Source organism: Thunnus albacares, chromosome 12 (genome assembly GCF_914725855.1).
Source record: "Thunnus albacares chromosome 12, fThuAlb1.1, whole genome shotgun sequence".
NCBI lineage: Eukaryota > Metazoa > Chordata > Actinopteri > Scombriformes > Scombridae > Thunnus > Thunnus albacares.
The window spans coordinates 8950195-8969686 of NC_058117.1; the positions used below are offsets into that span (position 1 = coordinate 8950195).

General features: G+C 40.0%; 3 protein-coding genes across 4 annotated transcripts; 2 read left to right on the forward strand and 1 right to left on the reverse strand.

Moving 5' to 3' along the window:
* Positions 1 to 6581: 6581 nt before the first annotated feature.
* On the forward strand, positions 6582 to 9239 carry LOC122993898 (myocilin-like). Its single transcript, XM_044368345.1, has 3 exons — positions 6582 to 7236; positions 7698 to 7802; positions 7891 to 9239. Exons 1-3 carry the CDS (start codon positions 6747 to 6749, stop codon positions 8691 to 8693), a joined length of 1398 nt encoding a protein of 465 aa, XP_044224280.1. The 5' UTR covers positions 6582 to 6746; the 3' UTR covers positions 8694 to 9239.
* A 1880-nt stretch (positions 9240 to 11119) lies between these two features.
* LOC122994214 (phospholipid phosphatase 6-like) lies at positions 11120 to 16323 on the reverse strand. 2 transcript variants are annotated; one of them, XM_044368787.1, is made up of 2 exons: positions 14726 to 15243; positions 11120 to 11891 (listed from the first exon to the last, which is right to left on the reverse strand). In XM_044368787.1, the coding sequence occupies exons 1-2, from the start codon at positions 15102 to 15104 to the stop codon at positions 11470 to 11472; spliced, it is 801 nt and encodes a 266-aa protein (XP_044224722.1). In that variant the 5' UTR covers positions 15105 to 15243; the 3' UTR covers positions 11120 to 11469. The 2 variants fall into 2 exon arrangements, 1 of the variants encoding a protein (XP_044224722.1); XR_006406531.1 differs by lacking the exon at positions 14726 to 15243 and adding an exon at positions 16043 to 16323 and having other exon boundaries at positions 11805 to 11891.
* Positions 15533 to 19374, forward strand: LOC122994215 (peroxiredoxin-6-like). The gene is made up of 5 exons (XM_044368788.1): positions 15533 to 15808; positions 16330 to 16486; positions 17946 to 18095; positions 18218 to 18364; positions 18639 to 19374. Exons 1-5 carry the CDS (start codon positions 15717 to 15719, stop codon positions 18819 to 18821), a joined length of 729 nt encoding a protein of 242 aa, XP_044224723.1. The 5' UTR covers positions 15533 to 15716; the 3' UTR covers positions 18822 to 19374.
* Positions 19375 to 19492: the final 118 nt, after the last annotated feature.

Sequence of the window (19492 nt, forward strand, 5' to 3'; positions counted from 1 at the left end):
CTATATTATGTCTAATGTACATATGTACAACTATGTAACATAGTAACACAGATGCTATATACAGAATGGCACAGTATAGCAATACTGCATGTCTCTGTCATATCCCTATTGGATCATTTCAAACTGTGACCATTTCTCATCTTAGTTGATACTATTTTGCCTGTTTGAATTGTTATGATTTTCGAAACTGTTTCCATTGATATACTAAATCATTTTTGTGGACACAAATTTTAGACTTTTTAACCAGAGATGGAAAGTAGCTCCAAGCCCAAAATTCACTCAAGTACTGTACTTTTACACAAAATTTGAAGCACTTGTTCTTGTTTCTAGTTACTTTGCAGATTCACATTTTACATTAAATACATCTTTTGTACAAGCAGAATATGACACACAGTTGTAAACTACTCAGCAGCATATAGTATAAAGTAATTAAAAATCTTAATGCATTGATCACAATAATAAATAGTGTATATTAATATAAATCTCTGAAAAGGATGCATTGTGCATTACAAGCACAATGCAAGATACTTTAAGTACTTATGTACTTTAACTTAAGTCAAATTTTGAATGTAGGACTTGTTCAGAGTATTTGTACACAATAAATCTATGTACTTCTTCTACCACTGTAACTGACAAATCAGCTGGTTTGTATTCAATCCAAATGTAGCAGAGATTGTAACTGTGATTAAATTACTTCCAAGACAAAGAACCATAAGGTGTATTCATTATTTTTTCCACCTTGGCCTTGTAGAGTTTTCAAGATGTACAGTATACTGTATGTTTCATCATGGGACAAATGATGAAGGTTTAAAACAGGAATTCAGGAGAAGCATGCAAGACCTGTTGAAATGAAATATGGGACTTTGTGTTTGTGTGTGTTCATTTGTGTGTATTTGTTTGTCATTGTATGTGTATTTTGAAGAAAAGACAGATGGCGGAGTGCTGATGGAGAACAGATTATTGGCTTTGGGTCAGAAAAAGGCCAGGGAGAGTAGTTATCAACATGTTGGTCCCCATGTGCCACTCCATCATTGCCCTGAATCATCCATTACCCATGCTTCATTTCAGCACTGTGTTTGGACAGGATGGTGTTGCCTGCTTACCATGTCAGAGCCCACAAAATGACCTCACTGTGTCCTGTTCAAGCGCTACCAGAACATGTGCTGTTGTTTCAAGCAGGGTCACTGTTTTCTTCTCTGCATAGCCCAACAAGAAGTCACAGACTGTACTGCACACGCAGCTGTTGAATTTGATACAGCCTCAGATTTAAATCTGTGTCGAGGAAGGAACTCAGTTGACCTTGCACTTTCTTCCTTTCTCAAATGAGATTATAAGGCCACTGAGATGAGCTAAGGAGAAAAATATGAGCTCCTGCCATTTTAAGACGAAAACCGATCAGTGTTTGAGTTGTGCAAGGTTGCAAACTGCACTAGGCTCCAATGTTTGTGGAAACAATTGTAATGAATAGACATTTTCTCCATTTTCCGCTTTTGAGCTAGTTAGGTGACTTAGTTTCTAAATCATTGCCTGGCTTGCACCACAATCGAAGGGCCCTGTTGTTAAACTGTCATCAATGGGGGGAAAACAGTGGCCCCATTACATAACACACAGCTTCAAACAGCCCAGTCACAAACTGCACAACACACACACACTCACACACTGACGGAATGACAGTTTATGGTAGAAAAAGAGGAATTTACTGAAACTGTTGAAGTACAGTTTAGAGCCAGTGGAATCCTGTAAACCCATACTTATATAAAAAAGCTACATGCCTGAAAGGTGATGCTCTGTGAGGAAAGAGGAGATATTACTGGAATTACAATGAGAAGGAATTCAATTATATTTACACCATGTATTTAGATGACATAATGTTACAACAAACAGAGGCACGAAACATCAGTAATGGACAATTTAGTTGAAATTCCTGGGAAATGGTAGATATTCAATGGTGATCTCATGCTGCATAAATAGGAAACTAAAGGTCTCACCAATAAAATAATAAAAAAGTCTTTTGAAGGAATAGTTTGACATTTGTGGGAAATTAGATCTATGTTACTTTGTCATTAAATATGAAGCTACAGACATTAGCTTAGCTCAGCATAAAGCTAGGGGGAAACAGCTAGCCCAGCTCTGTCCCACCTGAACGTTTAAAGCTCACTAACGAGTTAGTTCTACAAGCCACTGCCCTCGGCCAAAAATAGTCCAGCACATTACTGTAAAACCACATATTGTTGTTCTTACACCTCGATTTTTGTACTGATTAAAGAAATGAGGTATAATGCGTTCAATAGTTTGCTTTACATGTGCTGGGAGATAGAATTTATTACCTTTGACCAAGCTAGCTGTTTCCCCCTGCTTCTAGTCTTTATGCTAAGCTAAGCTAACTGTTGTGAAATTGTGAACCTATCTTTTAAAGTTCAGATGAAACAGCATTTTGAGAGTATCTAGCTTCTGTATCATGATGTATTTCCGAGTGAAACAGGATAATTAGGACATAATGTTGGGAGGAATTTGATTTGAACGTTGAAAAGTGGGCATGTCATAATGAATCTTAGCTCTGTGCCGCTAGAAGTTGAAGATTGATTGATGGGTGGATGTCATGATATTATTGGTTGAAATTGGTTGGTTCAAGCCTACGTAAGCACACATCATATTTTGATTTACAGAAAGAAAACATGATTGGGTTTTGATATAAGAATACAAAGAAGCTTTTTTTCCAGCATATATTGCTAAATAGGTGCACACTATGACCGGGGACAAAGGATTTTTTTCATTTCATCTCGACTTTAAAGAAATAATGATACCATTTCAGACCTTTAAGCACAACATCACTTCCTCTGAGGACTCCTAAACACCTACAGTACCTGACACCAAGTGTTAAATCTGTTGTCTCACTACTGTGTTATGTCAGTTGTGTCTTATCTACAGTATGTGTTTATCTATGCATGTGAGACTGTCTGTGACACTCTGGTGCCATGCCAGTCTGTCTGTATCAGTAATGAGAACCTCTGGTGTAACACCTGTACTGAGCTGTCAAAGACCAAACAACACCTACTGCGCTGTGAGATTTTGTGTGTGTGGGCGTGTGTGATCCACAGTGATTATACCCTCGTAGTCACAACAGACAGCAGGCCATTTTTAATGCTCGTGTCAAAAACACCTCACACTGTCCCCCTGTGGTTTTGTTTAATGAACACTAAATTATATAAATGATAGTCATAAATGCTCATTTTCCCTTTAATCCATCAATTGCTCACCATGAATCAAGCACAATGACTCATTTGAGTTTCGGCACCTTAGATCACAACACATGCAAAGCATCAAGACTGTCTCATTCTTCATCACTCTCTCTCATAAATGTGAAAACACACAGACTTTCAGAGAACAAGCATTCAGGCTCAACTTCCGTAGTTTCAGTCTGAGCACTGAGGTGGAATTTTATGTTCAGGTGGGAGGTTGTGTTAAAGGGTGTTAAACCACTGAGTGCACACCTCTGATGACTGACTGCTTCATGTCTGCATTATATTGAAAATCAACGAGCGAGTCTGGCACCCATGTAACAGCGCATTATGCAACACTTCACACCTGTAAATGTACGTCTGGCATGCCAATAATTGTTCCATGTGGGCGCTACTCAAATTTCATCAGCCACTGGAAAATGATGTTGTCACTGTCTTTAAGACTCAGTGTGAGAGAACTGGCACGCCATTTAATTTGCCACCAAGCCCACTTTCCTTCTCTGTAAGATCCATTCAGCCTGACGTCTAAATCAATAATCGAATTATACTGGATGTTGTGTAAAAAGCTCTAATGGTGACAATTTCATTTTCCACATCGGTCCTGATGCAGCAATCACACTGTTTCTCTCATCTGTTTTGTTTTTCTTCTGTGATGTCATTGTCCCCAACAGCTCTCCCAACTTTTTCCTGTTGCATAATATTATGTGATTCATATTTAAACAAAGGCAGCAGTAAAATGTCCCTCCAGAACAGTGGAAATCCTGTACTGCCAAGAATTCTGGGAGGCTTAGAGGTTTGTAAAATTACTGCTTAAAATAACAGATATCTTCTACTGTTTATCTGATATCAATAATTTGTTCTTCACCTATTATTCATATTCATTATTAACTCTACAGTAACAGTTGAAACTGGGTTATTTGTCTACCACTTTGTCTAACCACTGCTTTAAGAAATACAATGATGGGTTAATCAACACTGTTTCAAACCCATAGAATTGTATTTAATTGAAGATGCCATAGTTTTCAAAGATACTCTTTATATCAGGCTCAATTTTGGGAAAATGTGTATAAAATGACGGACAAGATAAGAAGAATGTTTCCATTTGAAAGAATGATGCAGCTTTAAAAAAATCATGGCATGAAATGAAGTCTTGAGTTTGAATATATTAATCAGTGTTAACCTCCTATGGCTTCAATGACGAGCTGTAGCATGCTGATAATATACAGTATATCAGTCAGACCATGGAATTAAGCTATACTTAAAACAAAATAAAAGTGGGAAACTGAATGTTTGAGGGTTAAATCATAAATAAAAATGAAGCAACAAATCCTGCATGTTAGGAAAATAATTGTATCTAATTGCAGCTGCAGGACATGGAATCCCAGTATGGAGAAACCAAATTGTAACATACTGTAAGAGCCATCATCATTAAAATGAGTATTCTTAGCTCTGCTAAGATGTGCACGTTGAACATTTCAGCAGGCAAACATGGATTCCAGGCTCCCTGCAGAGCTACTTCAGCATCTAGAGAGAGACTGTCTGTGGAAGAGATTGTGCACACGTTGGGATCTTCTGAATTTTTTAGGGCCGACAAAGGGGCTGGGGCTGACTTTTACAGGAGTCGTAATGTTATATAAGAAAAACACACTTCAGAAGTGAAAACTTTGTGGAATACTGGTGACTTTCCATGGGCCATAAAATGGACAGGTTAACTAGGCAGCAGACTGATCTTGTGGAACCAAACACAGATGTGCTGCAAGCTGCTTTGGGGTGAAACTGCTGCTGCTGCTGCTGTCGGTATTTACATGAAATATTTTGTAATGGTCATGGAGGACAGACACAGCATTTTGATTATGGAAAAATACAGAAAAGTGGAGACAAACTGAGAGGAAGTGCCAGTTCCAGTACCAGTTAATAACAGCCACTGGTGGTTTTTGTACACTTACTATGGGTACATTCGTGTTGGACTCCAGTGTTGATATATTTGCTATTTCCCCTCTCCAAGTCGCAGATGTTTCACGTGGATGAGCCACATGTCTCGTGTGAGAGCAAAGCCATAAGGGAGGATTCTTCCGAAAACTATTAGACGGATTGCCATGAAATTTTATACACACACTCACATTCCTATCAGGATGAATTATAATAACATTTAGCACAATCATCAAAATTTCAGTTTGTCCAATACTTTGGTTAATGACTACATAGCTTCCAAAATCAATTACAGTCCCATCAACCACAACTGTACTTTGTGTTTAGCGCTAATAAACAAATGTTAGCATGCTAACATGCTAAACTAAGACAGTGACCATGGTAAATATTAGACCTGCTTAGCTTCAGCATGTGTACTGTGTACTGCCATTGTGAGAATGTTAGCATGTTGAAATTAGCATTTTTTAAAGAATATGTTTTGGCATTGTTTGCCTCTATTTGACAGGTGAAAATGCAAAGAGACAGGAAGCTGGGGTAGAAAGAGGGATATGAGATGCAACAAATGTCCATGGCCAGAAACGAACCACAGACATAATAGCTATGTGGTATGCATCGTAACCAGTAGGCTACCAGGGTGCTCACTGACATCAGCATTTAGCTCAAAGCACCGCTGTGCAGCCTCTCAGAGCGGCTCTTGGATTGTTATAATCAAAAAGTTATGTTTCCACTATAATGTGTCCAGTAAGAATCCATGATTTAAAAGCATTTGGGGATGTGTGGAAAGTATGAGCTTTGGTAGGAAGAAAAGAAGAATAACCACGATTTTCTTGCCAGACAGCCAGCCCATCCTCCTGTACCAGACATCCTGCCCAGCTGTGGTGCGGGCAGATGAGTACCAGTGTACCCTCAGGTCCTTTGAAAGACCATGTTGCCTTGCTGTCAAGCCTAGATGGCAAATAGTGGCTGCAGATTCCTGGATTCCTAAACACTTGCCCTCGAGCCCAGATTTCACCCCGTACCCAGGTCATAAACTGGGTTTACAGTAAATCACACCCTGGTTTAATAGTAAAACTATCAGTTACGGAGGAAGTAAACAGCTCTGCAGGTGACAGCCAGTAGACACATAAAAGAGATGCTTTCCAGTCAAAACAACCTGTAGAGACATATCAACTACTGAGACACAATAAAAGAATCTTCCACAGGAAAAAACAGACAAACATTAAATTGTGTATTTTTCCACTGATACTGTGTGATTTTCACATTGTTTGCCCGTTTCAGCACACCTCACCCCACCACCAGTAAAAAAGAAGAAACACGTGGACTCTCAAACACACTCCACACCCCCTGACTATTTCACTCCCTGCCACAGTCCTCGTCCCCTCCCACTCTGTGACAGTTAACTGTATAAATATCCTACTCTCAGCATTGCTGGGATTCAGACACTGACCTGCACTGACCAGAGATACTCAGGTGGGGAAAAGACTAGCTAAAGAAAGAAAAGATATACATTTGAGGAGTCCTTCATCCTTGCAAATATCCCCAAAACAGAAGACTATAGACTCAGTCTGACCCTTCAGAATGTGGCTCCAGGTGTCTCTCCTGTGTCTGTCCTTCTTAACTCTGGCCAACCACAGCCAGGCCGAAGACCGAGCCTCCCTCCACCGCTCCAATGACCCAGCCGGACGCTGCCACTACACCTTCACCGTGGAAAGTCCAGAGGAGGCCAGCTGCCCTGGGGGTAGTGGGAAACCAGAGACTGATGGAGTCTTGTCCCGGCTCACCCTGCTGGAAGCTTTGGTCAGCCGCCTGATTGCAGGAGTAGACACAGACACCAGGACTGAGGTCGGGGCTAAGGGTGAAGAAGGTCTCCAGGAAGCTTACTCCCAGGTTATAGGGGAAAGAAACCAGCTGCAGCAGGACAAGGAGCGTCTGAACAGGCAGGTCCAGGAGCTCCAGAGGAGGGTAGCTGAGCTGAGCCAGGAGGCAGAGAGCCTCAGGCAGAAACCCTGCGAGCAGTCACACTCCTCAGGGGGGGCTCAGCATGAAAACAGCCACAGACCTGCTAATGGTATGTATATCAGAGAGTAAAGGGAAAGCAGACACAAATCAAATCCTGAATTCTTTTTAATCACAACACTGCTGTGCCCTTTCTGTCTTGCCACTTTTTATTTTTTCTGATAAATATCTTTGAGGTTGAGGGCATCAGGTCAGGTTGCAGTTAGCTTTCCCAGGTTGAGTAAGTGCATTGGAATTTACAACACCAACTCTTCTTTTACGGCTTTGTCACTCATGCATGCCTGTTTACGTGCACATGATCATTTCAAGGAGGGCAATAGCACGGTTATAGGGGAACCTGCTGGGCTCTGAGACAAATAAATGAGGCACTGAGACTTTATCTAAGTACAAGGGGTGACTCTGCTTTATCTGTAGTTTACTACCTATATATACACATATAGCCTATAGTTCATACTAGCTAGAAAGTCATTAAAATTCCTTTCATGTATTTCTCCTTCATTTTATTTCTACCAGACCCTGCCTATGATTTTAGCAATGGTGCATACCAGGAGATGAAGGCTGAGGTAACGGAGGTCCCAGCATCCCACCTCATTCCTGAGGGAAATCACAGCTTCACAGGTAAAGTTCAGGCTTTTCTGATGGTGATGTCATGAGTGTTTGAAACCATTGTACATATATGATACCATAAAGTTGAACTCTCTTATAGGCTGTGGAGAGCTGCTGTCAGTGGGAGATCCTGTGTTACACAGGAAGGCTGACGGGATCACAGGGAAGTATGGAGTGTGGCTGCAGGATCCCGAACCCCAAGGCCCTCTGTACACCAATAAGACCGTGTGGCGAATCGACACAGTGGGCAAAGACGTCCGTCAGCTTTTCGCATATGAAGATATGAAACAGTTCTCCCGTGGCTTCCCTATGAAGGTCCTGGTCCTTCCAGAGCCTGTGGAGAGCACTGGGGCAACAATGTACCGCGGTTCCTTCTACTACCAGCGCAAACGCAGCCGTACCCTGATCCGCTATGACCTGGCCTCTGAGAGCCTGGCATCACGCATAGAGCTACCTCACGCTGGCTTCCACGGCCAGTACCCTTACTCCTGGGGTGGCTACACGGACATCGACCTGGCAGTGGATGAGCAAGGTCTGTGGGCCATCTACAGCACAAGCAAGGCAAAGGGTGCCATTGTGATTTCCCAGCTTGACCTAGAGAGCCTGGAGGTGAAGAAGAGCTGGGAGACCAACATCAGGAAGAACACAGTGGCCAATGCTTTCATGGTATGCGGACATTTGTACACGGTGGCCAGCTACACAGCACCCAACACCACCATCAACTATGTGTTTGACACAGCCACCGGCAAGGGGCGTGCTGTCACTGTGCCCTTCAAGAACAAGTACCGTTACAACAGCATGGTGGACTACAACCATATCCAGAGGAAGCTGTACGCTTGGGACAACTTCCACATGGTCACCTATGACATCAGACTGGGCAGGGCAAGCCATGGCAGCAGCTAAAGGGGACAAAAACAGAAAGGGACTGCTGTTTACTGGACTGTGCTGATGCAGGATCATGTCAATGAAATCAAACATAATCATTTAAATTTTGAATATTGCAAGGCTTTGACATGACATGTTTGTTTTTCAACACTAGAATCTATTTTTCTATACACTATTGTAAATAAGATCTATTATGACCATACATAAATATTCATAAAGCAGTAATGTAGCTGAGATACAACCAATTATGATTTCTGTAATTATTGCAGTAAAGTTAACAGTAAACATGGTTTGAAATTGTGAAATATTTTTGTTATCAGTTAATAAAGGTTCCTGTTATTTAAGTTCTCAATAAAAATGTAAATAATAGTGTAATCTTGTCTGAGTCATAATTTGGTGCCTATTCAGACACACATTCTTGACAAATATTGAGCAGACATGTTATGCCACCTGTTATTCTGTCTGATAATATGATGGAGTGAATGAAGAGTGTGGATATCACATTGAATAGAGGGGGACACACAGGACATGTATCTTATTCTGGAAATTGCTTGTTGTTGCTATTAAAACATGGAATTTCTCCAAAACATAGTTTTCCTGTGCTCATTATTTTATGTAATATTTTTATTTTAAAATACTTACCAGATGAAGAAATACAATGTTTCATAAAATATTTACATGCAAATTATAAAAATGTAGGCTAACAATAGTTAAAATAAGGAGTTTTGGTATTATGGACACCACAATAAAGGATCTACAATAATCATATTACTTGTGTACATTTATCTGATAAAATGCACATGATAAAGAAGTAGATGTATATATAGCACATGTATAGAGTGTAGATAGTGTCCTGCCCAGTTGAAGTGAGAGTCCTGTTGTATGCTTACATATGTCTTAAATAATAACCTGATAAAATGCAGTCTCTTTATGTTTTAGTGAACTTTGATTAGAAAATATAAATAAATTGTATTAATTATACCAGTAAACATGATCTCACTTGGCCACATGGGGGCACCAAGTGTAGAGCATAACATCAGTGATATTAAAGACATTTAACAACATGTTAAATATAAAATAAAGTGAATTGAACAATAACTATTTTAATGAATATCTAAACATTTACGCTATGACACTGAATTGGAAGTTGGGTGGGGCTTAGCACTGCTGGCAGCCACATGTCACTGACCTTTGACCTTGATTCATGAAACTTGAAAAAAACAAAACCTGACACAATATTTGTGCATAGTCAATGTACTACAAAAGCACCACAAAAGCAACAAAATTTATGGTACATAAGTTCATCCAGATGTAGTCACAGGCGGCCCATAAAACAGAAATATGTGTTTCTCTATGATGACTCCATAGAGGGTCATGAACATCAGTACATATGGGCCTGTACCCTGATGACAGTATGAGTCTAAGTTTGGTATTTGAGTAAAATTGGTGGAAGTGGACATGGTCAATTATATAATTGCAAATTGATCTACATATATATACATATAAATATGTTTAATTGCATCATAAGGTAGGTAATGATAGAATATTAATTTAGTATGTCATATACCTTTTGTTTAACTTCAACAGTTGACACCATTACCTGGAAATATCAGAGCCTGAATATAAAATACTTTGCAACAATTTGCTTAAAATCTGTAACAGTTTTTTTGTTTGTTTGTTTGTTTGTTTGTTTGTTTGATAGTTATTTTGTTTTGTTTTGTGGTAGTCAATGCTGCAAATTTCAACAGTAATGTATCCAAACATGATGGTAACTATATCCAGTTATATCCATCAACATAAAGCAGATAGCACAATGACCATTTATCACTTTCAAAATCTTCAGTTCCTATCAGTTGTGAAAATTCTACAATTATGACTCCAGTGCTGCACTTTGGCCATATTCTAGTTATATGCTGCCCTCTGTAGACAACTGTCTGCACCTGCATTATAAATGCACACCCTTCAGTTCCAAGTAGGACTAAACTAAGGACTTGTCTGGACTAAGATCTCTCAAACAGTTGAAATACAAAACTACATGAATTTACCAAGTATTTGTACAGTTTAGTCTGGAAGCTGCAACATTACGTTAAAGATGGCGGTTAGCATTTCAACACTGTAAGAGGAGATGGGATGAGTTTTAATGACAGTCAGGAGACTCAGCAGCAGCTGATGGAAACTTGGGTGAGTGTGAGTTGACTTCCCCCACCAGCGTTCACACAGATAAAGTTGACCCACTAGACTGTAACGACTCAAAACCACATACCTCCTTATGAGACATCGTTCCACCACACAGTAAGCAGAAATTCTCACTTTACCAGGAAGCAGTGTGCCGGTGACATTTTTCATACTCAGCCACAAACTCCCTGTGATCTCTCAGTAAGATATACAACTGCATCTGTTAATGTTACACAGTCAACTTTAATAGACTTGTTTTTTTGAAAAAAAAAAAAAAAAGGCTCTAATAAAATCCTGCTTTGGTTTCAGCATTGTGGAATTAAGTCCATGTATCATCAATAAAATTGTGCAAATAAGCTGCAGGTACATCTAGCTACAACCCACAAGTGACTACCTAAGCCATTCATTTCAATATTTTCACTGAATTCCTTTAAAAAAATACAATAATACACTAACAAACACCTTTAAAAATAGATACAGATAAACAAAATATAAGCACATTCAACTAACTTTGCTATGATACAATAATAAATAAAGTTCATTTTTTCAAACAGCAGGGAATTTTGAATTACACACTCATGCTACACATTTTCCCCACACACACACAGTTCCACCAAACCTAATGTTTCCACTCTGCCATCCAGAGTCCACCATAAACCCGGTTGAGTCTCTCTCGCAGCCTCACGAGCAGTAGGTCCTGCAGGCAGTCCCAGCTCACCCACAACCTCTCCACTATGCTGTACTGGCAGTAGCCCATAGCCAAACCAAAGCCCACATCTGTTACATAGTGTCGGGCAAGCAGAAGCCGGGAGAGGCTCACCAGGCCGGCCCATCCCACCACTAGCACCCGCATGGAGGCTGTGTCCACCAGCTGGGCGAGGAGGAACCGGGCACACATAGCCGCCCGTGTGGCGTGGCCTGAGGGGAAGGAGTAGCGCTCCACGAAGAAGGTGGAGAGGATGTCTGAACGGTTCTTGGCAGGCCTTCGACGTCTGACCAGACTCTTTACAACTCTCACCAGCAACAAATCCAACAGCAGAGCTGTGAGGAGGAAAGAAAGAGACAACATTGGTTTCAGGTTTCATTACATCCTGAGAACTCATATTCTCCCTTGACAAACATTTCCTCACAGTGAAACTGCATTTTAAAGTAATCCATTCTACGACATCACTCTGCAACATAGTTTCTACTCTGTCTTTCACAGCAGATTCTTTACTAGCAATGGAAAATTACACCATTACAAATGAAATTAATTTCAAATCTTTTTACTCAAGTAATATAGAAATATCATCAGCAAAATGCGTCAGTAAAAGCAGTCATTATGCAGCAGAATGGCTTCTCTAAGTATCCAAATATTATGACATTCATGGCTTCAATATTACAGTATTGTATTTGTATTTTCTTTGCGTCAGGTGAAGGGTGGGCTAATCTGAACTATTCTATATAATGCTGGGTAGTTTCATCTATAGCAATTCATCCCTTTTTTTTTATAAATTTGTGACATATTTTGTATGTAAAATTATAATCTGCAAAGTAACCAGTAACTAGGTGTCAAATAAATGTAGTGAATTAAAAAGTACAATGTTTGCCTCTGAAATGTACTAGAGTAAAATGGATATTTGGGTAAAATACAAGCTTAATCGGGCAGTTATAAACCTCTAGTTAACTAATCCAGAACTTCAGGTATCACTCTCTAGTGAGACACCCATTATAAAGGCAAGAATTTTCTTCAGTTAAACAAAAACAAAACTGAAGTAATTGTTTTTGGAGCAAAGGAAGAATGTTTAAAGGTCAGCACTCTGCTTCAATCGGTAATGTGAAAAACCACAAACCAAGCCAGAATTCTTCGTGTAGTCATGGACTCAGACCTGAATTTCAACAGCCACATTAAGAATATTACAAAGTCAGTCTTCTATCACCTGAAGAATATATCAAGAATTAAAGGACTTATGTCTCAGCAGGATTTGGAAAAACTCAACTACTGTAACAGTGTCTTCACAGGTCTACCTAAAAAATCAATTAGACAGCTGCAGCTAATTCAGAATCCTGCTGCTGGAATCCCCACTAAGACTAAAAAAGTGGATCATATCACTCCAGTTCTGAGGTCTTTACACCGGCTTCCTGTCTGTCAAAGAACTGATTTTAAGATATTGCTGTTGGTTTGTAAAGCACTGAATGGTTTAGGGCTAAAATACATTTCTGATCTGCTGCTACATTATGAACCATACAGACCTCTCAGATCATCTGGGACATGTCTGCTTTCTGTCCCCAGAGTCAAAACTAAACATGGAGAAGCAGCGTTCAGTTTTTATGCTCCACATATCTGGAACAAACTTCCAGAAAACTGCAGGTCTGCTGCAACTCTCAGTTCTTTTAAATCACAGCTGAAGACTTTTCTGTTTGCCACTGCCTTTTATTAAACAAAATTTGATGGTTAATATTTTACACAGCACTGTAATGTTTATTCTCTTGTTTTATCTGTCTTATTCCCTTTTAGCTTCTTTTTATCTCCAAATTCAACACTTTTTAATTGTTTTTATATGTCTTTTTACTTGTGTTGCTTTTATATTCTGTTTTGATGCCTTTTATGCTCTATGTAAAGCACTTTGAATTGCCTTGTTGTTGAAATGTGTTATACAAATAAACTTGCCTTGCCTAATAAATACTTCTTAATAAGCCACCAAGTCTGCAGTTATAAATCCTGACCAGATATTTAATAAAAGGATACAACACAATTACAACACATTAATCAATCTTACTGATGAATCAAAGATATACAAAGACAAAGCAGATGACTCGCTGGACAATAAACACCAGCAAAAACGATTTTCACGACTTGGAAATTTCAACGTTTTCTTGTCATTGGCTAATAAGTGATATATAAAGCATTATCAAACGATGTTTTAACTATTAATAATACTAGTACTTACTACTTATAAAATCCTTATAAAGGTCACCTTATTAGAAAGTGGTGCTGAGCTCTAATTAAAGTTTTAAACATGCTACTGTTGAACTTTTCACGTGTGACCTTGTACAAGACTAACAGCAAATGTAAAATACAATATAATTAACAAAAATAGTAACAATACCCTAAAATGTCTTTCTTTTGAAATGAAAACCTCATTTATTTCTGTTTGATTTAACACATAAGAAGAGTTCAGGCTACTAGCCCCAGTATTTCCAAAACAGTAGTCCTGTATGCGCCAAGAATAGCTCTGGTATTTCACTTCATCACAGTACAGTATAACAGCACAGGACTTGACCTCAAAGCTGTCAATCATCAAATATAATCTACACATGCAAATAAAGCATCACTCGTGTCGCTTGCATGTCACTCAGTGGCCACAGATGCTATCAGCTGCGGCTCCAAGGAGAAAAGTTTCCATGGCTGTGCTGTGGCTGTCTCTCGGTCACGGGGGCGTACAAACAGCCTCTGACCATTGCAATTGGGTTGACCGATGCAGCTTTGGTCTGTTATGTTGTGCTATTTAAACAGTCATTATCATTACTCAGTTTTGAAAAGACCTCAATAAAGCCACTGGTGACTGCCAACAGCTTCAATTTGGAATTGGTACAAATGTGCGTAATTACGCATTGGCTCCACCGCCGCTAATGTGGAGTTAAACAACAGACACCCAAATGATAGCAGGTTGAAAGCTTAGAATGTGCACTCCATCGTCTGCTGAGTTCAAGATAAATGCGCAAAAGTTATCTGGAATGCCAAATGCAAGGCTGAATGAAACAGCAGGAAAATTAATTTCATTTAGATCTAATTCTAAAGGAATCTAAACCAAAGTTAAGTCCAGCCTCGATAATCTTGCTGGAGTCTTTCTTGATCCCCCCCAATTCAAAACAGTGGGCACACATTTGCTCACCCAGGGCCAAATTCAACATGATCTCTTGCTCCGCCACAGTTTCTCCACCGAGCAGCGTGTACAGAGTGCCGATGAGCCACGGGATGACATGCCCGGAGAACTCCACCAGTCGCACCAGGGGCCTTATGCTGCCCCATGGAGACTCCTCAGAGGCGCATACTCCGAGCCGCTTGGACAGCCACAGATCTATAGCCAACAGAAACCGGAGCGTTATAGTAAATATCGACTGTCTCAGACTGACTGAAAAGTCCTCACTTTGCGCTCCGGAGGAAAAGTAAGAACAGCTGGAGCCCCGGCGGCGGACATGGCACTCAGATGATGCCCGGTTTCCACACTGATTTCCACGGCAGCTATTCCGTCTGGACACTGCTGAGGACATTTTTCGTTTGACAAAGTGTCCTTAGAAATATATATCCGCCCTTCTTTATGGACCACCTGTGGCCAGCAAACACTTTAATCCTGCTGCGCTCAGACGCAAAACATCCTGAAAACTGGACACTCCGCATGGTGGATAAAACGCTCCCAGTTTAGACCTGGACTGCTCTGGTCACGTGGCTAAATTATTCTTCCTATTGACATGTCATTGAACTAGTCATGCGTTTTAAAATTGTGTTTACTATTTGAAATGTCTTTAAGTTACTTCTCAACCAAACGCAATTTAGTCTATGATGTTGCAGACTTGCCATTCACGTCTATTTTATGATTAAATATAGTTTTAACAATACATGACCATCCTCTGGTGGAGAAGTGTTGCACTCTAATAAAATATTTAAATCCTTAACGGGAACCTGGTGCTTATCTGTGCGTAACAACGGCGCCATTTACCTAAAGCGCGACCTGAGCGCATCACATTTTATGAGCCTATTATATGCAAAGTGGATGCTTATGTAAACGGAGTTGTCTGTTCAGAGGAAGTATGCGCCTCCTCTTTAAGTGTGATCGGAGCTGCAGCTGAACAGAAAGACAACCTCCACGGACGGACACACTGAAAATGCCAGGACTGCTGCTCGGAGATGTATTTCCTGATTTTGAAGCAGAGACCACCAATGGCAAAATGAAACTCCATGAATTCCTCGGTGATTCGTAAGTAGGCTCATTGATTATTGTTTTTCGTTGTTGATTTTATTGGCTTATTGAGAATTCAGTTTACAGGAGAAAGAGCTTGTATGATTGCAAATGTCCAGTTCCTGTTACTCCTGGCTAACTTCTGCTTTATAGTTTTTGCGTCAGATTGACAGATAATATGAAAAGCATCAGTGAGCTGAAGAGACCAGAGGACAAAACTAAAAACCTTCAAACATGTTGATATTTGCTGACCTCATGACAACAAAAAGTCCCTCCTGTCGTCATTTTTGAAACATCTCAATGTTTCAGAGGTCACTTCCTGTCAGTTTGGCTGCAGATGCATCTTTCAGGCTCATCCTATTCTGCAACGCAACAATAAGAAACAATAGTTACCACAATATAAAAGAGGTCGTTAACAGGAGAGGAAGCTGAGTCAGACTGAGACCTGATTGTGAATATCAGATATTATCTCCCCCACTAAAGAAGCACCTACTCCGACCTTGAAATACACTTGACACTAATCCCTCTTTTCACTCCAGATGGGGAGTCTTGTTCTCCCACCCTAGAGACTACACCCCGGTGTGCACCACGGAGCTGGGTCGAGCTGCCAGACTCTGCAGTGAGTTCAGTAAACGCGGCGTCAAAATGATCGCCCTGTCCATCGACTGTCTGGAGGATCACCACGGCTGGACCAAGGTGTGATAAATGCAGCATCTGTTTACTGTCACCACATCTGTGTGTGAGAAACATACCATAATACCAGCTACGGAGGCGTAATGCATTTACTTGAGATAAAAAAAAAATGCCCTACATTTTTTCTGAATTAACGTGATAATCATCTCGGAAATTCTGAGAAAACTTTTCATAAAAAAAATCTGCTCTGTTTTTCTGAATCAATGAGATAGTGAGAAATTCTGAGAAAACTTTTCATGAAAAAATAATTAGGCCATGCTCTGTTTTTCTGAATTAACGAGATACCTCAAAATTCCAAGAAAAGATCTCATTCCTACTTGAGAGCTCATAGTAAACCGGTCCCGCATGTTTAATCCAGCTTTATGTTGGTTTTGGTTTGAAACATTGGGAGATACTCGTGTCTTTAAGTGGTATAGATGATGTTGTTATTAGTTTGTCGACTTTGCTTTGCGCAGGCACCTCAGGACAGACAACATGTTTCATCAAAGCCCAGAAATAGATGAAACAAACCCACCAGACTGCCCATAGAGCTGAGAGGTTATTTTAGCTTGCAATTTCCACGAACAGGTACAGTGGGGATGACTGATACTGTTAGAGAGAACATCTGAACCAGCAGTCTTTAAGATTTATCTGATAAGCTATTGGCAAAATAAAACTTACAGAGGGTCAAACATGAGAAAAAAGTGCAATTATGTTCATAAAAGAACACAGAAAGAACATGACAGTAAACGCGTATCTTTCAGGGCCCTCGTCTCAGTGAGCGAGGCCGTCGTTACCGTAATTACACTACTTTAGGCGCAACGTAATTCAGACGGCGGCGTTACCGCAGTCACGATTTTGAGGTATCTCGTTAATTCAGAAAAACAAAGCAGAATTATTTTTTCATGAAAACTTTTCTAAGAAAACTTTTTCTAAGAATAATTGTGTCGTTAATTCAGAAAAACAGGGCTTTTTTTTCTCAAATGAATGCATTAGGTACTGAATGTGAAATATCACAATCTTGACACGAAGCTTACAATTATGCAAGATAAAACTGAGTTTAGTTCTATTTAAATATGTCACAATGGGAAAAATTGTTTAAGTGGGAAACTGGATAAGATGGCATGGTCAAATGTAACTATTTGGATGTGTTCAGACCAGACTTTAAGGAAAAAGTCACAGTTATGGGTTATCTAAAATCAAATCAAATTAGTACACTGCATATCTCACCCATTTTAAGAGCAACCTCATAGCCAAATCTTGTTTAAATAAATCTTTGTTTTATCCCAATTGTACTTCTACAGTTCCAGTCAAAAAATATACAGTACCAGTCAAAAGTTTGGACACACTTCCCTATTCACTTGAATGAGAAAGTGTGTCCAAACTTTTGACTGGTACTACAGATGTTTATATAAGACAGCTGAGCTCCATCACTGTGGCACTGACTTAATTTGAATAAATCTTTTCTTTCTGTACTAACTAGGACATCTTGGCATACAACTTAGAGGAGTCTGCCTGCTCCTCGTTGCCCTTTCCCATCATAGCGGACAGTAAACGGGAGCTGGCAGTGTCCCTGGGCATGTTGGACCCTGATGAGAAGGACAAAGATGGCATGCCGCTCACTGCCCGCTGTGTGAGCGTCTTCACACTCTCTCTAGCACACACTGAATCTAATTTTCCTTCTTTGCAGCCTTCAAATTTTATCTACTTTCTTGCCTATATAGAGATCAGCCAACGTTCTCTTTTTGCAAGTAGGTGTTCATCATTGGCCCTGACAAACGGTTGAAACTGTCGCTCCTCTACCCGGCCACCACAGGACGCAACTTTGATGAGATCTTGAGAGTGGTGGACTCACTCCAGCTCACAGCAGGGAGACGAGTGGCCACACCTGCCGACTGGCAGGTATGTCACGTCTTTGAAAGTGACCTCAGTTGGCAGCAATTATTTCAGCAGCTGAATACAGCAGATGCTTCTATTTTTCTGGCTACTCTGTGTGTATTAGATGAAGGAGTGACAATGAAATTATCATTTTCATCTGGTTTATAAGATTTGAGGATTGAAAACAGCCACTTTCTTTCATCCTCCTGTTTCCACATTAATTAACACCAAAAATGGACCTGACCTGCTTTCAGCCATCTAGAATAACCCCATCTTATTCCTGTTTGTCTTCCTCCAGCCTGGAGACTGTGTGATGGTCCCTCCCAGCATGTCTGAGGAGGAAGCGGCCTCTTTGTTCCCGGCTGGCATTTACACCAAAGACCTGCCCTCTGGCAAGAAGTACCTGCGCTACACACCTGAGCCAGGCAGAGAAGCACAGGCAGAGACAGAGCTCACTTCTGTCACACAGGCTGTACCTTAATCCAGCAGTCCTCCTTTACTTTCATCCTTTTATCCCCTATCAGGTAGATAAACACAGTCAGTGGGCATCCAGATGTCAATCAGTCCCTGACTAAACAGATGCAATAAAAACCAGTGCCTTAACAGATACTACGGACTCTTCTAATGTTCAGGCTACTTTTTTCAGGAAGTATCTCTAAACAGATTGGGGTTGAGATGGGTACATATAAAGCAAAAACTTAACTATATATGGCAGAAGTTGTTTATATTTTGCAGCAGTAATACTGTATGGTATGAAAATTTAAGAGCAGAATTGATTTTGAATCAGTTTTATAAATATTTTTTTCAACCTTGCACTTCTTTTTTTGGACCAATGCAAGAGGAAGTGGTTTCTGGTGCTACTTACACAGATGATGACCTACATTTTTAAATGGTTACTTACATTTTTAAATGTTTTAATGACTGATGAGTATACAGTAACTTTGAATCAGTGAAAGTTTCATGGATTTACTGTATCTCTACTCTAATGGTTGAGTTTATGAATCTGTGTGGGACAATAAAAGCATTTAGGTTGCTGGTTTTTCTCATCATTATCGGACTAAAGGGTGATATTCAGCGAATGATGAACTACGGCGATGAATTTGCTTTGTCATTACATCCAGAGAGCAATGACTAAGACCTCTCTGAGTTAGC